The sequence below is a fragment of the Emydura macquarii genome, unplaced genomic scaffold (genome assembly GCF_026122565.2).
Source record: "Emydura macquarii macquarii isolate MOO-44397 ecotype Brisbane River unplaced genomic scaffold, CSIRO-AGI_Emac_v2 contig_2205, whole genome shotgun sequence".
NCBI lineage: Eukaryota > Metazoa > Chordata > Testudines > Chelidae > Emydura > Emydura macquarii.
The window spans coordinates 8,793,140-8,812,146 of record NW_027132342.1 but is presented as its reverse complement, the minus strand read 5'-3'; the positions used below and the strand labels follow the sequence as shown (position 1 = coordinate 8,812,146).

At 41.6% G+C, this 19,007-nt stretch overlaps 1 protein-coding gene across 3 annotated transcripts in view; it reads left to right on the top strand.

Moving 5' to 3' along the window:
• Positions 1 to 1,445: 1,445 nt before the first annotated feature.
• Positions 1,446 to 19,007, top strand: part of ARFGAP3 (ADP ribosylation factor GTPase activating protein 3) — a 75,332-nt gene continuing 57,770 nt past the window's right edge. For 2 of the 3 annotated variants that reach the window (XM_067559313.1, XM_067559312.1), the window contains exons 1-4: positions 1,446 to 1,619; positions 12,289 to 12,407; positions 14,975 to 15,047; positions 17,650 to 17,781. In XM_067559313.1, coding sequence (XP_067415414.1) covers positions 1,551 to 1,619; positions 12,289 to 12,407; positions 14,975 to 15,047; positions 17,650 to 17,781 — 393 coding nt within the window. In that variant the 5' untranslated portion in view covers positions 1,446 to 1,550. Of the gene's footprint in view, positions 1,620 to 12,288; positions 12,408 to 14,974; positions 15,048 to 17,649; positions 17,782 to 19,007 lie in introns of those variants that run through there. The other variant, XM_067559314.1, reaches the window with a different exon arrangement.

Genomic DNA, 19,007 nt, shown 5'->3' with positions numbered 1-19,007 from the left:
TAAGGTTATGTAGTTTAGGTCTGGCTCTAGAGGAATGCTTTTCCAGGTGGGGCTGCTGAACAAACTTCTTCAAATGTCAGACCTGCCCTGTCAATCATTAACTTGAGGTGGGAGACTCCTTCATGTAGAGTTAATTTAACATGTTGCAATGTAGCCTTTTCTTCGAGTTGTAACTAAAATTTAAAATATTCCAAAAGCTTTTCATGGAGGGTAAGAACCATTTCAGCAGCTTCTAGGTGAAGCCCTTTGCTGAGTGCCCTGATGTGTCCTATAGGGTCCCAGGTCCATCACCTCTACACTAGCTCACAAGTGCTTCACTTGCTAGTACTCCACCAGATGGGAAATAGTCTTAAGGCAGTGAAGAGTGCTACCTCACTGCTCAGACAAATCCAGCTACCTAACTCTAACCTCCACACACCTATTATTTTCTTTTGGAGTGGCATCAGATTTATCACAGTGCCACCTGTGGGCTGTAACTTCTTCAGCTGAGTTACCATAGATGATGTGGGCTGGTAGAATTCACTTTTTAAAATAAGTTTGATGGATTATGTTGAGGTTTTTTAAAATAGGTTGTGCGTTCAATTTTCAAAGTTAGGTGAAGTTATGGGGCCGAGGGGTTAGGATCATGTAAAAATATATAAAGTAAATATCCCTAAATCAAGTCCTACTACAGCCTCAAACAGCATTTTTTTTCTTTGCCTAGCTGTAACTGTTGCTTATTGATGAAAATATTTTGCCAGTGGGTTGGTGTGTCTGCGAGGACAGGGCTATTTACTGACAAAAATCTAATCAGCCGAAGCCACGCTGTGTTTAATGTTAAATCCACTGCTGGGGCAGAGCCGCCTGCCAGCCCAGCACCAGCAGCAGAGCGAGGTGAGCTCTTTGCAAGCGGCCGCTCCAGCAAAGCTCGGCCAGAGCTGGCCTGCCGTCGCAGCGGTGGGGAAACTGGAGCAGCCTGAGAGAGGAGAGTGACAAGCGAAGGGGAGCGGGGCCGGGCTGAGCCGCGGAGCGGGAAGAGTGTAAAGTCTTCTGGGGCTGGGAATGCGACGGGCCAGCCGGGACGTGGCGCGGTTGCCACAACGGGCTGCGCCCCCAAGCGATCGGGGGCCTAAGGCCTCTCCGCCTCCCCTGGGGAGCTCCCCAGGGCTGGGGGGCGGGAGTCATCCCTCTCCGTCCCAGCGTCTCGCGCTGCTAGAGTCCGGAACTCGCTGGCTGGGCCGCAGCAGGGGTAAGTGGTGGTGACGGTTACGGGGCTTGGAACTGAGGTGACCGGGGAGTTGGGGGGGGGGAGTTGTGCGCGAGCAACACCGCCGGTTCGCGAACGCGGAAGGCAGCTTCCTTCCTGACGCGACGCATCGCCCCGCCCCCCGCTCGCTCAGGCCCCTCCCCCTCGCGGGCCGGGCCCAGCTCAGCGCTCCCCCCACCCCCGTCCTTCGGTGGCTGCTGCGTGGTGCGAGCGAGGGGAGGGGAAGCGGCCGGGCGGCTACTTCGCGTCTCCGCTAGTCCCGCCAAGTGTCCGCCGCCGAGAGCGGCCCCCGCACGGCCCGGCCATGTGCGAGCCCCGCAAGCAGGACATTGTCGCCGTCTTCAAGCGGCTCCGCACCGTCCCCACCAACAAGGTAACGGGGCAGCGGTTGGGCGGGAGCCGGCGCCGGGCGGGGGGAGCTGAACTTTGGTAGTGACACGTCGCACTGTCGGGAGCGGGAGGGGGCGGCGCCAGCGCCAGCGGGTATCACCCCCCAGCCTCCCCGCGCTCTGAGTGGCCAATGAGACCGTGGGGTCCCCTCTCCCCCCAGCTCTGACTCGCCAGTGGGGCCGGGTGGGGGCCACCGACCCACCTGTGCTCCCCCCCACACCCAGCTGCCACGGCCGGGGAGGGGGATCGGGATCGGGATCTTCCCCGGGCAGCCCTGCAAGGGCGCGAGTGGCCTGGGGGTGGCCTGTCATAACAAGGGACCCGCCTTCCGGCTTGTCGAGTCCGGCAGAGGAAGGCTGAGCTGGGGGGCGATGGTTGCTCCCTGAGAATACATGGGGGGCACGCTAGGGAGGGTGAAGGGCTGCATGAGCTAAAGGCCGGCCTCGGCGCATGAAGAAATGGGTGTAAACGAGCCAGGAACGAATTCAGGCTGGGCACGGGAAAAGGTTTCAAACCACCAGAGGAGCGAGGTTCTGCAATCGCCTCCCAAGGGGAGCGGCAGGGGCAAACAAGCTAATTCCTTTTAAGTGCCAGCTGCACAATACTAGATCGGGTTATATGATGGGGTTGCTTCTGATGTAGGGAGGCAGGGCTCGCTTTCTGTTTATGGCTTATGGTTTTAAAGCTTATGCTTCAAGGTTTCAGTCAGTGCCCAATAGGTGGCAAAAAGGGATATTTCTGGTCTCCCCCAAATATAACGTGTGCGTGCATGTGTATGTGTAATATATATATATTTTTAATCTCTGTTATCCAAAGAAAGAGGCTTCAATCTGTGGGGCATGCCCCCCTTTAGGGGGCCCAGAGGAGCTTTGGGCGGGCATGGCAGGTCCTAGGCCAGCCCCCATGGGCTCTGCCTGAAACTCTGCTCCAGCCCCATCCCTCAACTGTGGCTCCCGCCCCTGCCCTGGCTACTGGCCATGGTCCCCCGCTTGGTCCCCAGCCCTGCTCCCAGTGTCAGCTGCCTTGGCCCCCCTGCTCCCAGATGTTATTCCCGACTTGGCCTCCGGCCACTGTGGTCCCAGACACAGCCACAGGCCCTGACTCTGGACTCACTCCCAGCCCCAGCTGTGGGGTGTGGGTGTGTGTGTGTGCGCGCACACAGAGTTAAGGGGGGGACATGACCTAAAAAGTTTGGGGATCACTGCTCTAATGTATCAGATGTGTCCATGGCTGCAGATGGAACATTAGACTGGGAGGGTCAGAGCTCTGAGGTGGCATCGAGCATTTTCTCTCTCTCAGGTTCTTGACTGGCTGGTTCTTACTCACATGCTTGGGTTTAACTGATTACCCCATGTGGGGTTGGAAATGAATTTCCCCCCAGGCCAGATTGTCAGTGACCTTGCAGGGGTTTTTTTTTTAACCTTCCTCTGCAACATTGGGTGCGGGTCACTTGCCAGGGTTATCTGGTATGTCTTAATCATTTCCCTGTCATTGTGGGGCCCTCTGAAACTGGTGCACCTTGGTCCCTCTTGATCCTATCTGTGGCATATAATTGTCTAGTATACTGTGGGCTGTAATATTTGGGTCTAGTTTTGGTTGTGTTTAGTGTGCAGGTACTGGGTGGTGTTGGTGGCCTGTGTGGAGGTCAGACTAGATGATCTGGTGGTCCCTTTTGGCCTTAAACTCTGACTTTATAGTGTGACTGAACTCAGCGTGCATCCAGAAGCTGCCCATATCAGTTCATCAGCAATTATTATTATTGCCAGGTCTGTGACATCCCCCACTCCCTCATGCACACCCCTCCCCTGAGTGACTCACCCCAGTAGGGCTGTTGTCACAGCCTCCTCCCACTTCATTGCCCCTTTCCCCCAGCGTGAGGAGACTTGAGATCTATCTCAGATCCTTTCCCCCATCTCTCCTTCTGGGAAGGGGTGTGTGATACAGGCTCCATCTTTATATTTTCAACCCAGTTTACCACCAAGGAGTATTGTCTCTCCTAGGGAGGGAAACCAGCATGCAGCCTGGGAGAGGTGAGTATGGGGAGCAGGGTGCCTTAACCTCTTCTACCCCAACCTTCCATTGCCTCCAAATAGCTGTTATTCTATGAGTAGAGCTTTCCATGTTTAGGACAAGCACTAATAAATTAACCCTCTCAATTCATGTGAGAGTTGGGTCAGTAGCATCATCTCTATTTTACAGCTGGGGAATGGAAGCAAAGAAAGTTTCAAAACAGAAGCTATGGTTAGACTGCAGTGAATTTAACATATTGTCTCTTTTGCCAAACTGCTTGAAACTAATAAAAGTGCCACCGTCCTTTTTGTGGGCCCTAAACTGTGCTATTGTCTTACTGCAAATTACTTGGACCACTGTCCAATAAAAACTTTGTTTCCTTAGGATTCTGAAGCACTGTTTCATTTTGTTGATGCCTTTGCACTAAGATGTTCAGTTAGCTTTTATAAACTAAGAAGAAAACTTTATTCACTGAGAACCTTTCAAAAATATGGAAACTAATTTCATTGGCCTTCTGTCACATCTAATGAGAGGAAAAATCCAAATATGAAAGATGCTTGGTTTGCAGGATAATTGCAGAATATTCTTCAAGTTTTCTCATCAAGTATTGTTTTGTGCTTTGGCCCCATCAAAGAAGTGCAAACAAAATAGACAGTGAAAATTAAATATATATGTATCCTGGGACTAACAAAATATATGCTGAACTTTATCACTGATACTGATTTATTGCACATTCTTTGTATGAGGCCTGTTTAGATAATAAGCTGTTTGAGGCAGGGATTCTGTCTTTTTACTGTTTGTATATATCCTATATGAAATACAATAATAATGTGTTGAGGCATATCTGTTCCAACATTTTGGCCTATATCTCACCCTAACAGTTATGCACTGAAGAGCCTGAGGTCCTGCATTGCCCCATAACTCAAGTCCCATTCACCCCCCCCCCCAATCTGTTACCCACACACTAGGGCACCCCACCTTTACTCCAATCCAGGGCTCAAGGCATAACCCGATTAAGGCACCCCCTCTCTTTCCCAATCCGTAGGGCTCCGGGGGAAAAGTATCTACCTTTGCCCAGTTCATTCTCTAGGGCTCAGGGTCACCCATTCCCAAGGCTGTATGGCTCTGGGCATAACCTGGTTAATTGAAGTACCCATCTTTTCCCAGTCTGTAGGGCTCCGGGCGTAATTCTTTGCGGGTTTGCAGGATCTTTTACTAGTGAAGGAACCTTATTTAGTAATATCCTTATTCTCTATTTATTAACAATTAACAAAACAGAATGCACATATTAAATGTGCAATACTCACCACTCCCAATAAAGTAGACAAATTTCTTCTGGTGGCCAATCAGGATTAGATCATCTGGAGATTCCAGCTTCTGTAAATACAGTTGATAGGGTGTTGAGGTCTGGCATCATAGACCTTGGGCTGTGTCCTGGACTTAGGTTCCAAAGAACTTGCTGTTGGACCTCAGTTTATATAGTGAAACTTGAGTCCTGCTTAATTATACTTTAACCACTCATATTACAAAAAATTCTTTGACCAATCCTAATATATTGCAAAATAATTCTTTAACCAATCGTACTCGACCACCTTCATTGATTTAAATATTTATGAATATAAATATAGTTATGAAACAAAGAACCAGACAGAAATCATTCAGATAAACAATAGAGAATTGGGTACCATTAAAAACAAAACAATAAAAAGTTTAGATTTTACAACCACAACTATTGAAAAGTGATTCCTTGCCAGACAGTGTTGTTAAATAAAGTTTTCTTTATTCCTTTTAAGATATGTTTCTTTATCTGGTGGTGGTAGGTACTGTTAGGATAGTAGCACCTTCTTAACAGCCCAATATTACATTGTCTTGATGTATTTTCAGAAATGTGAAGATGTGACTACATGCTACTTAGCTTATGGCTGCTGTTTCTCCTAATATGGCTGCTACTGCTTAGCCCAAGAACAAGGCCTAAAGCTTAGCCAAAAAAAAACTAGGCTTTGGACCTTACAAATCCTTAACTTGAATGTAGTGGTGCTTTTAACTCGAGTTGGCTGGTCTGTCAGGCATAAATTTAAGCTTGAATTAGCATTCTGTCTTGTGGACGCAGACTAGCTCCACTCAAATGCAGCTAGTCCTCCAATGCCTTCCCTCAATTCCCTCCACGTACCCCGAAAGGACAAATAGGTTCTTTCCCAATCCACTGGAAAATAAATTATAGAGCAGCTCAGCTTATTGTGGTGCAAAGAACCTTTAGAAATATGCCTGCAGTAGTCTTAGGGTCACACACAAGTGAGGGCAGCAGCTGCCGTCTCTTTCCCAGTATGGCCTCAATTAGGCTTGGTCTACAATACAGAGTTAGATCGACGTTAGGCATCTTGGATCGACCTAATTATGTCAGGGTACACACTGCTGCCCTGCTCCCACCGATGTAAGTGCCCTACTACACCGACATAACTCCACTTCCACGAGAGGCATAGGGCTTATGTTAGTGTAGTTAGGGTGATGCAGTGTCTGTGTGGACACTGCGGGTTACTTACATAGGCTATTGGCTGTCATTCTTGTTAATTTAATGGTTCCATGCTAGCACCCTGAAATTGATAAGAAAGCCGGGTGGGTATGGGGCTCCAGCTAGAGCCCAGGTGCTTCCGAGGCTCCCTGCTGCCTGCTGGGAGCATGGCTGCCTTCCTCCCCCCAGGCCGTTGGCTCCTCTCTGGGAGCACGACAGCCTGGGTGTCAGCTCCCAGACTGCCAGTGGAGAGCCAGGAGCTGGGAGTTTCAGGGCAGCATCTGGTCTCTCGGCAGGAGTGGGGAGCCTGGGTGTCAGCCCAACTCCTTGCGTGGAGCTGAAAGCCCAGGCTCTCAGCCTCCCACACTACTCCTTTTACGTCGGTGGAAGCATTCCTGGTGTGGACATGCACCGATGATAGAAGGGCCGTGTGGACATTGTGGCTGAAAGTTGACCTAACATAGGTCGACATAAGTTTTAGTGTAGACATGCCCTCACTCAAGTTAGGCCTACTCAGAAATAACTCAAGTGTTGTTAACTTAAGTGAACTTTGCAGGGAAGACATACATTGCATCTTATTCACTTCCAAAGACAGAGAGAAGAAGGGGAAGAGAGGAGGAAGAATGGCAGTTCATTGACTCAAACAACTTTCTCATATCTTTGTGTATGTATGTATGTGTATGCCGAGGTCAATAATGTTTGTCTTCAAAGGTAACACATTTTTGTTCGGTTACCCTATTATTTTTGTTACTCCTTGTCCTGTGTCCTCTCTTTCTCTAGGCATTTCCTTATCTCCTCCTCTCCCCTTCCATCTTCCCCCACTCTCTGTACTGTCTGTTTTTTGTGTAGGTTTTTTGCTGACATCAAGAGGAAGCACAAAACTTGGAAAAGCGGTGTTCTCATATTTCTTACTAATGTCCCTTGACTGTACTGCTTCTGTAAATGTTAACATATACAATTTGGGAGGAACTTAGGTATTGTTGCTATAGTTTATTACAGCTCTCCCACTCCTGAGCAAAATATGTTGTACTGGGAAAACTACATCTACACTGGGGGCTTTTGTTGACACAGTTATGTTGGTCACAGATCACATCTCATCATTCCCCTGACCAACATAGCTATGCCGCCAAAAGTTTATAGTGTATACCTGTCCCTAGTCTGCTGGTTGGGTCTGACTTACTACCTGTTTTCTGATTGAGTCTGTGCTGGAATGAGAAAACTGAAAATTTTCCCCCTGCCCGCCTAACAAAAAGGATAGGAGGAAACTACCCTATTGATCTATTGATATTTGATGGGATTCTTTGTAGTCTTAGAACTTTTCACTGATACCCTTTATCCTCAGTTAATTATTCAAAAATATAAGTGAAAGGATTACTTTGTAAGTCTTATTTAACTAAGTATTTAACTTGTGTCACTGGCCCTTCAAAAATTATAAAAACATCAAAGCAGCTGGTCTTGTTTATGTTATCAACTTTGGTGACATTGTTCAGTGATATAAATTAGATGATAACTAATCCCTTTAAACAGTAAGTTTTTCAGGGCATGGGCTGTCTTTATTTTTGTGTATAGTACAGTACTCATTGTCAATGCTAAACTAAAATATCAGAATAATTAATTGTTTGTATTTGAAAAGGGCAAAAGTTTTGTAACAGTCAAAATAAATGCCTTACCTACACTATATGTAGCTGGATATATTAATTTTAAAACAATTCAATTAATTTATATGTCTAGAAGATATTACTCGGAGGGATCAGTGTTGAATTCAGTTAATCTGCTCAACTCCTTAAGTGCCACAGCCACCAAAATCTCTGACGGCTATATTTCCATATCTGGCAGTAGTATACATCATTATATATACACAGAGATGATACTATGTAGGTGCTGGTTTAATAAATGCATGTTGCAAGACATTAAAAAGTTTATCTGGGTTATCTGTTTTCTGGTGCAAACAGGCTGATTATCTGATGTTTGATTTTTCGGAAATGACTGTTAAGTTGATGAACAGAAAAACTTCCTTTAAAAAACCCTTTAACGTCCAAAATGAATGCAGTAGAAGTACTATTACAAGCAACATTTAAAATAAAGTAACTGAAAATTATTTTCTCCTTTAATTGCCTGCTAGAATTTAGGATCAGGGTTCTGTTTTCCTTGTTGGTGTTGATGACTGTCTGCACCTACAGCAGTGTAGGGAATGCCCCTGCTCTGTTTTTAGGTGGAAATGATTTCATAAACTAGTTCAGAAATGCTAGTTCTAATTACAATTCATTTTCATTTCCTGTCGCACTCATGCAAGTTGAGAAGTGCTTAAAAAAATTATAAAACATTGAGTAAAACGAATGTAAATGTTGTTTTAATAAGGTGGATAATTATACTTCTGCAACAACAGTGGTGTGCAAAGAGCCCAAGACATAAGATGCAGTGCCTATAAAATAGTGAACTTCACAGAGTAGTATACATTTGTTTCTGTATATTCAACCATATGCGAATTATACATGATTTCACACTGTGAATGTTCACAGAGGACATAGTAAAATAATCAGTTCATTTAGAGTTAGGCCATGCATCAGCAAAGACACTGACCTTCACTGCACTGGCAGTCAAATTTCCAAGTTGATGCAATCAGCTTTAAGATGATGAAATCAAGAAAGCTATAAGATACATATATATCATACATGTGTTTATAAATCACATAGAAAAATGGAATATTTTGGACTACTTATGTTGAACTTTTTATAAACTTTGTTGTTTAAACATAACCACTTAATGACATTCAGATATTTTTTTCCTATTTTCACTAGGATAGGTTGTCAGAGTCTAGGACCCAGGATAGAGCTGCAAGTCTGTTCTGCTGTCTCATGTTTAGAAACATGACCAGGTTGGTCTTATTAGCTTCAGTCCAAGAGTATAAACATTTTCTGTTCCTTCAGGTAAAAGGAATTAGGGGTGGTGAGACAGGAGATCTTGCAAGAAAAAGCCTGGAAGTAGCCAATTTCAGAGAAAGACCTGGCTAATATTTGAAATAATTCTTGATTATAATTATTAAAAAAAAGAAAGGGGGTGGGTTTTGGACATTAAGTCCATGTTGATAGCAAGGTTGTTTTTATAATGTGGCATAATTAAGGGCATGTCTGCACTAGAGTTTACAGCAGAACAGTTATAGTACTGCAGCTGTATTCCTGTAATGCCATAGAGTAGACAGTTCCTACATTGACAGAAGGGATTTTTACATCAATGTCGTTAATCTGTCTCTCTGAAAGGCAGTAGCTAGGTTGATAGCGAGGTTGACAGAAGAACTCCTCTGTCTAATTGATTGCTTGTACAGTGGGGTTTAGATTGACCTAACTTTAGCACTCAGGGTGCGAAATTTTTCCCAGGCCTGAGCAACATAGCTTGGTCAATCTAATTTTTAAGTATAGACTAGGAGTATGTCTACGATGCCACGGCGTCAGGCACTGATGCAGTGTCATCGATTGAGTGGGTATACTCGGTCGATGGGAGAGCGCTCTCCTGTTGACTCAATTAGTCCACCTCTTTGAAAGGCGGAAGGTAGCGTTGACAGGAGATGCACTTCCGTCGACGTAGCGTTGTGAAGACGCCGCACTGCGTAGATACAAGTATGTCAACATTAGATACACTAGTTTTATATCTCACATCGACCCAACACGGCAGTCTTGGACTTAGTCTGTTTTCAGTAAATGTTGCTTTAAAGGAAAAAGATCTGTAAAACTATAGGGTTACACACTTGTTGCTTCTGTAGCTGAGAGCATTGCACACATCAAGGGCTTTTGCATTCCTCCATTTATCCCACCCACAAGCTCCCTGTGTGTCACCTGCCCATCTCTTTCTGTTTCAGGGACTCCCTGCAACGCTCCAACCCCAAAGGCAGGTTCTGTGTCTGCCCCCTCATTACTCCCTTCCCCACCATGCCAGGGGCTCTGTTTTCCCCATGTCTCCGTACCCCTACCATTGTCTCCTATTCCCTCCGTCCTGCCAGTACTAAGGACTCTGTGTGCCTCTGCATTTTCCCCCTTCCCCACCATGCCAGTGGCTCTGTGTTTTCCTCATGGTCCCCACCTTCCATACCATTGTCTCCCATTCTCTTTACTATGCTGAGGGCTCTAAGTGCCACCCCCATTTCCTCCTTCCCATGCCAGGGGCCCCGTGTATTCCTTTGTCCCCTATGCCAGGGTCCCCAATTTTTCCTCCCTTGCAATTAGCTCTTTGTGCACCCCTTTTCCCTTCATTAGTCTTACAATGTTCTGTCTGGGAGATGAATCATTCAGGGTGGTGTTATTGTAAACTATTGAAAGGATGGGCAGAGCTGAGATGGTGGGTATTAGCTGACTGTGTTTGTGGCTGCCATCAACCAGTTCTTTGCTCTATAGACAAACTCCTGAGGTAATAGGAGCTGCTGGGTTTGCTAACCAGATGCAAAAGGCTCTGTTTGTGTCCTATATTCCTCTTCTGTTTTTCACCAAAATCTGTAGAGTTCTGCCCATTGACCCCTACATGCCCTGAAATCTTAGAATTGAGATTCAAAAGTTATCATGTTACAGACCGAGAAATGCCATCAAGTTGAGTGTGAGGTCTCACTTCCCTCAGCCACCAAAAAATAAAAGTCAGGATTACTGAAACAAAACATGAAAGCTGAAATATGAAGCTAATTTTTCCATGCAAATCCTGAAAATAGATGCACAGGCCCAAATCCTGCATAACTTGGTTGGATGCAAGGGATCCTCCCTTCAGGCAAGAAAGTGGCCGGGTGGCACTTCTGCCTGCTCATTCCTATGTCATGGGGAAGCAGAGGATCAGTGTAACAACAGATCCTCTGGCTCTATTCCCAAACAGCCACATTAGGAGCCACAGCAAGCTGGGTGTTATGCAATACATGGGGAGAATGCTCCCTATTCTCTGCTGAACCATACTGGTTTTGCTGTTAGGAACCCTTTGCGCACATAGGGGAAAAGGAGATCATGAATAGTTACCAGCATTATTAACTGATGTTACATAAACTAATGGAAAAGAAAATAGACCCAGCTGATATTAGATATGTTATCTGAATCACTTATTGCCATGATGAGAGAGAATGTCCTTGAAATGCTATTCATTAAACACCTGTTTGTTTTTAGTAATATAGAAAGAGTTGTAACAGACTTATTCTTCGGCTGTTTTAATATAGATTCTCTAACTATGCATGTTGCTTGTCTCTTTTAAACACAAAAGCTTGAGAATATAAAAAATAAATGGCTGATAGTATAAGCTGATTGCAAGGAAGTGTGTATCGCTCTTCAAAAGTATTTAACAAATAGAACATTTGATTGTAAATTACTGTACTGTAATAATGTAAGTATTTGTATGTTGCCAACAGTGTGCTAGATGCACTGCAGGTATGCATGAAAACTAATTGCCATCCCCAAATATCTTATAATCTGTGTAGATGCTTACATTCTAAACAGGTGGTGAGAGTCAGTGTTGGTATGAGTGAAAGTGACTTTTTCATTAAAAATGTTGAATTTAGGAGTTCCTGAAAACTAGATCATCAGATAGTGGATTGAGCAGACTAGGAGTCAGAAATTCAGAATTCTAATCCTTCCTGCTACTGATTAGTTGTGTGAGTTTGGACAAGTTGCTTACCTTGTTTGTTTCCCCATCTATAAAATCGGGATAATATAAAATGAACTAGTCAACATATGGTGTGGGGATTAAACAGTTTTAAAAGGCTAAGCACTACATGGGTACAATAGAACCTCAGAGTTATGAACACTTTGGGAAAGGAGGTTGTTTGTAACTCTGAACAAAACGTTATTGTTCTTTCAAAAGTTTGCAAATGAACAAAGACTTAATACAGCTTTGAAACTTTACTATGAAGAAGAAAAATGCTGATTTTCCCTTTTTGTTGTAGTAGTTTATTATGTTTAACAGTACTGTACTGTACTTTTTTTTTTTTTTTTGTCTCTGCTGCTACCTGATTACGTACTACCAGTTCCAAATGAGGTGTCTGGTTGACTGGTCAGTTCATAACTCTGGTATTCATAACGCTGAGGTTGTACTGTATTAATAATTAGTCAAAAAGTATCTTTTAGTGGGAATTATTGATTATGTCCAGTTCCATTTATTAATTTATCTTTTCTAGGTGTGTTTCGACTGTGGAGCCAAAAACCCTAGCTGGGCAAGCATAACATATGGTGTTTTTCTTTGTATTGATTGCTCAGGGACCCATCGATCACTTGGTGTTCACTTGAGTTTCATTCGGTAAGTAGTTTGCATGTTTCTATGCTAAATATGTGGTAAAATTTGTTTCCAATATTTCTGTCACAACATTATGTGGTGGTTCAGAGGCTTTTATTGTGGACTTTTTGTTAATGAGGGAATGAGCTTTTCACCTCTTAAATTACTGTCTCATATCCATCTCATGATGGTATTGACTAACATCTGCTATGTACTTGAGAACTAGACAAATGAGAAAGGAGAGAGTCTCAGTAGAGTTTCTGTTGTGCAGGTGTTCACATTGCACAAGTCATGGTACAAACATAATTAAGTCCCTTGTTCAACTTTGTTGCAAAAGATGAAGATTTGAACAGGCATGACATTGAACTTAACTTTCCATATTAAGTTTGAGCCAGATTTCTGCAGCATTGTTTTAAGATTAAGGTTTACTATTTTCAGCTTTATGTTACAATGTACTGAGTATTCTTTCATGGGCACATGCATCCGAAATATTTAAAAGGAGGTATGCCTCTGTTCTTTAAACCTCTAATAGTGAAATATGGTGCCATATTCTCTTTATTGGGGTAGCAGGAGAGATGATGCTTGATTTTTCTGATAAAATGAAAGATGTGGAAAATTGATAACAGATTTTGTTTTCCCTGACTTTGAATATTGAAGGAACCTTCACAAAAACTAGGTGATTATCTGTGCAGCAATAGATTGTCAATGTGTTACATTTTCATACTTAGGCACATATGTAAATATTTGGAAAGAGAGTTTTATTGTGTCAGAGCCTCCAACATGTTTCTTGCAGTTTCATTTTCTTTTTTAATTTTTTTAATTGGAAAAACTTTAAACCCAGGCAGAAGCCTAATATAGCCTTCCTTATTCAACTGGGTCTACACTTAAAACTTTTGCTTATATAATAAAATTGGCTAGAAGTGTGATTTTTTTTTTTTTAATTTAAACATTTTCATACCAGCTAAAGCCTTAGTGTAGATGCAATTATAGGAGCAAAAAAGTGCTTTTACTGGTATAGCTTATTTCGTTCAGGCAACTGGTATAAACCATGCTAGTGCGAGCACTCTTTTGCCTGTATAAGCTGCATCTTACACTAGGAGAGTTTGCTGGTGCAACTATACTATTGTATCTTTTCTAGTTTAGACTAGGCCTCAGACATTGAAGAGTTAATTAGAGTCCTGGGAGAAATTCATTGCTAACTGTGCCTCACCCAAGTTACCTAAGTACTTCGACTCTTGGGACTGTTCTGAGTAGATTCTAGTTTTGTCCTCAGTTATAGACTCCCTGTGCCTGCAAGTTAGTCCATATTCCAGAGCATCCACAAATTATCAGCTAAGTCTGTATCCTGCCTATGCTGCTGTTCTTCCTTGGTAAAGAGCACTGCCTATGTGGTTACAGGAGGCCCCTCCAAAAACCATCCTTGATGGTTGTATTAAAAAGGTCAGCCATTCGGTTGGTCTCAGATTTTCTATGTGATGTAGCATTGGATTTAATCACTTTATCATTTGTGTTGACAAACAACTTAACTGACAAAAAAGCTGAGGCTCAAGTCCCGAAAAGGGGAATGGCATCTCATTGACACCCCCTTTAAAGGCAAACATATGTAAATAGCCAGTTAAGTTACATTTTCTCAAATTCATACAAGACCTTTCAATATGCATTTCTTAGGCCTGGTCTACAATACAGATTTAGGTCGATTGTAAGGCACCTTACGTCAACCTAATTATGTTAGTGTCTACACTCCAGCCATGTTCCCAATGATTTAAGTGCCCTACTACACCAACATAATGACTCCACCTCTACGAGAAGCATAGTGCTTATAGGAGTGCAGTTAGGGTGACTCAAGTACTTACTTGACTGTCATTCTTGTCAAGATCACAGCTCCACTGTGCAACCTGGGGCTCACAGCTGCAGCTGTGAAATTGACAAGAAAGACTGGTAGGTTCCCTACTATGAAATTGAGCCTGGACTGGGCTCACAGCTGGCCACCCCTAGCTGTCAATTTCACAGCAGAGAGCTTACCAGCCTTTCTTGTCATTTTCACAGCTTCAGTTGTGAGCCCACCTGCTGCTCTGTGCCTGAGGCAGCCTTGAAATTGACAAGAAAGGCTGGTAGGCTCCTTGCTGTGAACTTTGTGCCAGTCTCACAGCTCCAGGTGTCATCCTGGAGCAAATGGGGGGCTCCAGCTGGGAGCACAGCTCCTGCTCAGGCTCTCAGCTCCCTGTGGAGCTAACCAGCTGGAGCTGGCTGCTGGCCAGGCCCTCAGTCACAGGGAACTGAGAGCCCAGGTGGCAGCTGGACTCTGTTCTTTACACTTCTCCTCTTAAGTCAGTGAAAGCACTTCTGCTGAGGATGCATACCACCAACAGAAGGGAGGGTAGTGTGGAATGAAAAACCGCAGTTTTTTTACTTAAGTTGACTTGACTTTGTAGTGTAGACATGCCCTTAGTTAGTATAGGGTTTTTTTGTACAATAGCACAAGTTTTGAATTGTAATATTTATTAAAAACTGCTAGTTTTCTTTAAAACAAATTTTAAAAGATGAATTTAAAATTGTTTTGGAAAATAACATTTAAAACGTTTCCTATTTAGATCTACGGAATTAGATTCCAACTGGTCTTGGTTTCAGTTGCGATGCATGCAAGTAGGAGGAAATGCTAATGCTGTAAGTATATTTTAGAAATATTTTTCTTATTTCAAGTATTTGCTTTTCATGTTTAACAACTTCACACCTAGCTTCCTTGGTCATTTCATGTGTTAGTGAAGAATTCAGGGATAAAGGAGTTAACTCCACAACCCCCTAGAATATTTGTGTATTTTTTGTGCATTTCAGGTTAAAATAATGAATTAACTGCTATACTCCTAAAACTTTATACATCCTGTTGGGAAGAAACTAGTTTATGTAGAAATGGGGTCATGACAGTATGTGTGCTATTTCAGGAGATTTGCATAGACTTCAAAGGCATAAGATCAATAAATGTGTATCTCTTAGAATTCTAGCAAAATACAGTAAATTACTTTGAATTTTCCATATGTTTTGGTCTTGGTGAAGGGAAGAATCAGCTGTGCTCAAAGATTACACAAGTAATAGCATGAAATGCTGTTCATTATTTTCTATCATGATATTTTAAGACAATCAAAAGACAAAAATGCAGCTTTTTTTAAAGCAATGGAAAATACCCCAAAGGAATTATTTTAGTTTTTAGTTGGCTTCTCTGTGCTTTATTTTTGGTGGCCACTGCTTGGTTTTTAAAGTTAAATGAATAGATGTGATGAGGGGGAAAATATTAAAATATATTTCTTCAAAGTTTGTGTTTTGTCATCTAATACATACAGGAATTCTTGGTATTATGTAATCCAAACTGGTACCAAGAGGGCCCTTGTAAATTCATTAACTAATATGAGTTACTGGCTGAAATTTCCAATACTGTAGCTATTGAATTGCTTAACATTTTCCAGGTAACTTGCTTTCTGTAATATCTGCATTCTAATCATATCAAATTGCATGTCATATATTTCATATGAAGTTTGTTTGTTTTTACTAACTTCTATTTAGGAATATTATTAATTTTTTACTATTTCTTTACTGTATGCAGTGTAATCTTGAACCTCAGCTACTAGAGTGTTTGGATTTTCTGAAAGCGTTTTATTTTGTGTTTAACACTAATAAAATGTAAGGGATAGCTTCAGAAAAAGGATTGGAAAAAAAAGGAAGAGTTAAAATTCTAACATTAAAGATGTTCTGAGACCCTCCTGCCTCAAAGACAAAGGAGATATAACTGTCAAGAAAGAATTACCATTCTAATGCATATGTATCATTAACAAACTAATAACTAAAACGAAGAGGTTCCTAAGGACAACCCAGAAAAGTACTGAGCCAGTGAAAGAATGACAGCAACCAACTTTGAATCTAAACATGCCTGAAAGAGATGTTTGCCTATAATTTCCTGAAAATAGGAAGGAAAAGGGTATAAAACTGTGAAATGAGCACTCCCTCCACCACTCACACATTGTTACACTGCTTAAACAGGAAGCATTCCACAATTCATCGTGTCCACCTCTACCAGCAAGCTACTGCAGACAACTATGAAGAACAGAAAAGATTCAGGAAGAAATCACACCTAAAGAAAACATACCCAAAACTTCAATTTGGATTGATGAGAAGAAGTTAACTATGACAATCCGAAGGGATTAGATTTGAAACTCCTGTGATGATTTTACTGGGATATGGAAATGCTGTTGTAACTCAATATACTAGCGTTTTCTCCTATTAATCACCTAATGGTTAGACCAAGTATTCCTGGAGAGGATGAGCCTAACATTGGGTAAATAGAGAAATAGTAGGATTTAACTGGATTTGAGATTCTTAATATTTGTAATTGGCCAGTCTCAAGTCAGGTGCTTAAAGTAACTAAGTAACAAATTTCAATATTTCTTTTGGCTTCATAGGATTTAATTAGGATTTTTTGCTTTGCCCATTTATAAACTTGCTGGCTATTAATAAAAATTAGATAGATTTTACCTTCCCTTACACAAATTATGTCCATATATAAATAGTTTTTAAGTATCTAAGATACTAAGGCTGTATTCACAATAATTTTGGGAAACCATATATCTTGCTCGTAATTTACCAAATTAAGAATGCCCCAGAGGTGGTCCACTGTCAAAGGTGTGATCTCTGCTAAAAGCTCTCCACAGAGAGGCATACAAAAACTGGTTATGTCTGTTACAATCTCCTATCATTTGTGTTCTGTGATTTATGTTCTTTTGTTTAATATTTTCTTTTCCTTTAATAATAAAATAGCCATAGTTAATTGTGATTATTTTGCTTGATTTTAATCATGGTATCCCCTAAGGTATGTAAAAGAACCCCTATCTCTAAAATAGTAGGAGTCACATCCCCTGAGATAATCACATGAATAGCCTGTATCAATAATTCCATGTTTTGACAGTAAAAGGAACAAAAAAGAACTGGCCTACAATTTCTTATTTATCTGGACCAAATCTTTTTTTGTATGCAGTGTTGTTCTAGTCTTGTTGATCCCAGGATATTAAAGAAACAAGGTGGGTAAGGTAACCTCTTTTTTGAGCCAGCTTCTGTTGTCTCTCTTCCCAACAGAAATTGGGTCCAATAAAAGATATAAATATTTGTAGTAATTTTTAAAATAAAATAAATTTCATCCAGCAATTAAAAATTACCACCTTCTACTCCACAAATGTTTAATTCTGTTTCTCATAATATGTATGTTTTTTGTTTATTTTTATAGTCTGCATTTTTCCAACAACATGGGTGTACAACAAATGACACCAATGCCAAGTACAATAGTCGTGGTGCTCAACTTTACAGGGAAAAGATTAAATATCTTGCAACACAAGCAACAAGGAAGCATGGTACTGATGTAAGTAATGTATTAGATCATTCAATATACTTTGTTTTAATATAAAATAATTGATTTCCTGGCTCCAAGGTAATTTTAGGTTTCTAAGCAGTAGCCGAAATGCAAAGTAAAGAGTGGTGTGTGTGTGTGTGTTTGTGGCTAAGTAAATACAAATTGCAATGAATCTGTGGAGCTAGGAGATGAAATACTGAAACTAATCTCGTTCATGGGGGTGATGGGGGGAAAATGCTAAGAAAGTCAAGTTTGAGCTAATGTTGATCAGTTTTGGATTAATCAGATAAGTCTACTCTGTCAATAGTTATGAATGCCAGAAAAAGTCTTCAGGTTTCATAGAAAGATGTAATTTTTATTGTTTTTTTTTTTAATTAGAACTACTGTAGTTATGGAGTAACACATTTATGAGTTTATGTAACTTTAATGTAAAAAGTGTCCTATAATTTATAGTTCACCAAAAAAAAAGTGTTTTTTATTTTGCTTCTTTTGGAGTTTAACCCCTATCTGTTAAGAAGAGCAAGTGAAAATAGTACAAAAAGGAATGGTCAGCAAGAGTTATGAAATGCATACTCAAAAAAAAGTTTTAGGGCTTGGTAATGATGTGAAGACTTTTTTTCCTCTAGGTCACTGGCTCAAATCCTGCTCAAGCTAGCATAGAAGGAAAGTTGTTACCATTTTATTATTCTGTGATCTTTATAGAATAGATTGCAAGGCTAACAAACTAGCAGTCCATATAATACAGACTACCATGAGAAATGACTTTCTTATCCATTGTCTCAAAGTGCAGGCAAAGGACTAAAGTCCTGACCTGCAAGGTCCTGCAATGTGCCAAAAGTGTTCTACCTTTTGAAATCAATGGGGAATTAAATATCAGTACCTTGCAAAATTGGGCCCTTAAATATGATAGAGACTTTGGCACCCTCTTATTCTTGGAAGTGGGTGGGAGGATTCCTTCGAAGCAGGGCTAAACCATGTTGAGAAAGTTTGGAAGGCTTCTTCCAGTTTTTGTCCAATAGTCTTGTGTTTTTAATTGTTATACTCTGATGTAGAATAAGAATATTGGGGGGGAAAACCTTAGATAGCTGTGTGATAGTTGGGGAGCAAAAATTTTATCTTATCGCATTGAATTCCAGTGCTGTTAAATGTTGAATGAGCTATTGCCCACAAAGATCACAGTGAGGCATTTTTCCAAACAGGAATTCAACAGTCTCAAGGGAAACTGCTTTTAATAT